At 47.3% G+C, this 4,529-nt stretch overlaps 1 protein-coding gene across 1 annotated transcript in view; it reads right to left on the bottom strand.

Annotated features, from left to right (window-relative positions):
- The window catches only part of SAMD4A (sterile alpha motif domain containing 4A), a 240,455-nt gene that overhangs the window by 21,550 nt on the left and 214,376 nt on the right, over positions 1-4,529 (bottom strand). The window contains exons 6-7 of the mRNA XM_023726112.1: positions 3,638-3,971; positions 380-465 (exon numbers count right to left, since the gene is read on the bottom strand). Coding sequence (XP_023581880.1) covers positions 380-465; positions 3,638-3,971 — 420 coding nt within the window. The remainder of the gene's footprint in view (positions 1-379; positions 466-3,637; positions 3,972-4,529) is intronic.

Below are 4,529 nucleotides of genomic sequence, written 5' to 3'. Positions count from 1 at the left end.
GTTTCCCTGAGCCAAAAGGCAAAATGTTTTAGCATAAAATTTTAAAAGACTTGATAAAGCCAAGGGCCAGATGGCAAGGCTCTGTGCTAACTACCCCAGGCTCGGCCACTCAGGGACTCTTCCAGAGTCAGAAGTTTTTCTCAGGCGGTCACCCTCACATCAGAACTCCCAGCCTAGGCAAATCTTTGGACACCGAGGTATACATGAGATGTGTTTAGGTTTGAGGATGCCATAGCTTAGCTCTGCCTGAGCTATTATTCATGACTATCCACCCCTCAAAAACAAGTTGTTGGAGACCAAAATGATCACATCACAGAAACTCTGAGAATCATTTCTAAGCAATGAGAAAACCAGTCTCGGAAAACCTGTCACCACTCACCTCATGAATTAGACACTTGTCTATGAGCTGTAAATAGGAACTTATATTTTCCTCATCAGGTCTGGAGACCAAGAGCTGTGTGCACACTGTGGATTGAAAAAATAAAAAAGAAAGATAAATTAGAAAAATGTACACCCGTCCTAACCTCTGAAATCTGCCTCTGATTTCCTTTCAGGACCAATATTTTGAAAGGTGTGTGTGCCTGTTGGTTTATGTAAGGTTCACAAAAAAGGCCAGGAGGCTCCTCATTCCACTGAAGTCAAAGGCTTGGTCACCACAGGAGCCCTTGCCTCGAGAAGCCCCTTCAGTTCATTCCAGTCATACCATTCTATATTAAGCCTTCTGCAGTCGAGCCCGAGACAGACACTCTGTGAGAGGGAGAACGTAGCAGTTGGCAGCAGTGTCCTCAGCTCTGTCTTTGAAAGAGGCTCCTTTTGAGAAGGGGTTCAAAGGCATCACAGAACGTCGGCCCTGTCAGAGAGCAGTCTCTGTGATTTTATGAATGAACTGCACACCTCACCTCCAGCCAGGTGGAAAGGCAGTCACGTTTGTGTTTGTAGGAGTGTGGCTGGCACGTCTTTCAGAATGTGAGGTGTGTGGGTGTACACATGAGCAGGAAGCAAGCCGTCGACTCAATCACTTGAGCTATCAGAGGGTTATTTTCTCAATGTGATATGCACATTTATATACACACACACGTTCACCTACACACTCAAGCAAGTGCTAATATAGACGGAGCAGTCAGTCTGCTGTTAGAGCACATACAAACTGGATTTCTCACGGTATGCTCTTATCATACCCGTTGCTGTCAAGTTGATTCTGACTCACAGCAACCCTATAGGACAGAGTCCTATAGGACAGAGTAGAACTGCCCCCTAGGATTTCCAAGGCTGTAATCTTTATGGGAGCAGACTGCTACATCTTTCTCCTGCAGAGCTGGTAGGTTTGAACCGCCAACCTTTCAGCTGGCAGCCGAGTTCTGTAACCCCTTCGCCACCAGGGCTCCTTGCTCTAATTATAGAGGCTGTGATGCTCTAACTTTGGGGGTGGTGGTTAGAAGGACATGTGGAAGATAGTGGGACAAAAAAAGTCAGTCAGAGAATGAAATGCCTTGCATTCAAGTAGACCAAGCTCAAAACCTGGGCATCATATTTGATTCCTTCTCTCTAATCCTGCATAACTAATCTGTCATGGAATCTCGTTTATCCCACCTCTTGGTATCATATCCATGGATGTCTTTGCCTGCGGATTTTCACTGAAGCATTGTTTGTAATAGCAAGAACTTGGAAACTGCCTCAATGCCCATTAATTAGGGCCCTGTTCCATAAATTATGGTTTGTGCATACAATGAATAGTATGCAGTCTTTAAAAAGGAATGAAGTGGTGCTATTTGTATTGACAGAAACAGCAAAAACATACAATTAAAAAAAAAAACAAAAACCCAAGCTGCAGAAAAGAACGTAAGTATGACCTGTTTGTGTACAAAAAAAGGATGTGCATGTGCTTGCAAATGATTATAAAGTTTCTGAAGGGATATCCAAAAACTGTTAAAAGCAGCCACCTCTGAGGAGGAAGATGACAGGGCTAGGAGGGGGGCATTGCTTTTCACTTGCCACCATTTTCTTTAGTTTGAATTTTCTATGTTAAGCATGAATTAGTTTTACCAATTTCTTTTAAGGTAGTTAGAAGCAGCGCTTGGGGAGTCTGGATCTCTGAAAGGCTGAGCACATCATAGGATTCTTCACAGGGAGGATGTGATGTACATTCAGGTAACCATCCCTATGTAGGCTTGGCAGGGCTGTGTCCTCACATGTAGGGGAATCTGCTCTAATCCCACACAGCTAAGAGCCCACTCTGGGTAGAGGTGGGCGAGGGCAGGTGAGGAGAGTGGGGAGGTGAGTAGGGGGAGAAGAAGAACCCACTAAGCCATCAAGCTACTGTCATCTAGTTCTGAGGAGACCTATGAGTCCTCTCATAAACCACGTTTCTATGAATTTAAGTCTTTTTCAGACATGTATCAAAGGAGTTTCTCACTGCAACTACAAAGCTCAGGGGCTCATTTCTTTTGGTGAAAGAGTGTTCCAGGCAAGGCTGCTACATATGGAAGTGCAGGCTATGCACTGCACAAGAGCACTCCAAGGCCAGTGCCTGCAGCGCTGCATCCACTCAGAGTGGGTGCTGTTTTGTAATTCATATTAAGGCTTTTTATGGACTGGTAGGGGCTCCAATTCTAGGCAAAGGGAATATATGTACAAAGGCTCAGAGAGCAAGCAAGCTTTGGGGAACTCAAAGATAGAAAGTCTGGCTGGAGTGCAGAATGGCGGTGGTGGGAGCAGTGCAGGTGGTAAGGAGGGGCCAAACGATAACCGACCCTTTAGATTTGGGTTTTATCAACTGTGAGCAAATGGGAGCCATTATGTGGACTTTAACTTTGCCCTGTCTTGAGCTTATAGGAAGGCACAGTGGTCACCATGTGGATGGTGGAGAGACTGCAAGGTTCAAATCTCAGCCCTGTCATCAGCTGTGTAAGTGTAGGAAGGCTACTTAGCCTGTGTGCCTCAGTTTCCTCCTATGCACAATGGGGTTAATTTGAGGATGAAGAAAGCTGTATAGGTAAAGCACAGAGAGCTGTGCCTGGAACACAGTAACCACTAAAAAAACACAAGCTGTTATTATGAGAGTATTTCCTGTGGTGGATCAACCTAGACGAGAGAGTACAAATGCAGAGACTGATGATGCCAGCAAACATGCCGGGAATGCTCCAAGTCATGTCCACATCTGAAAATGCTGGCGAGAGGCTGTTGCAAGGGGCCTGACATCCGAGGGACAGTGGGATAGATCTTCAGCTATGGATTAAAGGTATCAATGCTCTTTTAGCTTTTCACTTCATTTTCTGCCACTTTTGCTTTGGGGAGGAAACCAGCCACTGAGTGAAGCGGTTTGTTCCTGAAATCATCTTTTTCAGAGTCCATCCCACCTTTCTCCCTCGAGGTTCCAATGACCAAATGAGCACTCTAATAGGAGTTAGAGCAAAAGGAGATGGAATTAAGGAACAGTCGTTTGGAGGTCTGAGAGATGGGAGTTTAAATCTGAATGACTTAAGCTCTTTGAGCCTGGGTTTCTGAACTGTAAAATGGAGCTGACGGCACCTCCCGACAGGTACTTTATCCAGCACTCAGAGGAAGTCCCTCAGGAGCATGCAGCTCTGAGGACCGGTATTAGAAAGAATAAAGGGAGTAAGTGAGAGTCAGGCTCTACCTTTGCCCATGACACGTGTGAACTGCCCAGGGAGATCCCCCTCTGGCAGGGGGGCGACAGCCAGCTCCCCATCACAGCTGCTCAGCTGGTGAGGCTGGAGCCCACCGCTAGCCCCGGCTGAGGTGGTGGCTGTGGCGCCGGGAGCCCCAGCGCTGTCTTTGCAGTCGGGGCTCTGGCTCTCCGGGCCCATCAGTGAAGGCTGGTGCGGGCCCTGGGGCTCACGGCGGCGGGCCTCCGGGGTGGTGCTTGGGGAGCTGTAGGCCTTGATGGGCGTCAGGATCATCTGATGTAGTTCCTGGAGTGGGATGCGCAGGTTGCCCCCCTCGATGATGTCCTGCGTGGTTAGAAGAAGAAGACATCCATTAGCGTCAGGAACTGCTACCGCGATACTTCCTTTCCCGTCCCCTGAGCTGCTCCCCGGACAGGATTCAGGGCTGCTGGCAGCCAGCAGACTATCCTTTGGGAAGGCAATCATTTATTTTAATTGTTCTAATATTAGTCCTGGCAGCACAGTGGCTAACAGCCCAGCTGCTAACGAAAATGTCGGCAGTTCGAATCCACCACCCACTCCCTGGAAACACTATACGGCAGTTCTACTCTGTCCTATAGGGTTCCTATGAGTGGAATCAACTGGATGGCAACGGGTATGATATGGGTAATATTAACGCAGGTCTAAGAAAAAGGAGTGGTAGTGGTGCAGTGGTCAAGTGCTCATCTGCTAACTGAAAGGTCAGCAGTTCATACCCATGAGCTGCTCAGTGGGAGAAAGATGTGGCAGTCTGCTTCTGTAAGGATTTATAGCCTTGGAAACCCTATGGGCAGTTCTACTCTGTCCTACAGGGTCACTATGAGTTGGAATCTACTCAATGGCAGTGGGGTTTTTTTTTTTTTT

The sequence above is a fragment of the Trichechus manatus genome, unplaced genomic scaffold (assembly GCF_000243295.1).
Source record: "Trichechus manatus latirostris isolate Lorelei unplaced genomic scaffold, TriManLat1.0 scaffold00010, whole genome shotgun sequence".
Classification (NCBI taxonomy): Eukaryota; Metazoa; Chordata; class Mammalia; order Sirenia; family Trichechidae; genus Trichechus; species Trichechus manatus.
Note: the sequence above shows the minus strand (reverse complement) of the source record. Positions and strands in the feature narration are given on the sequence as shown.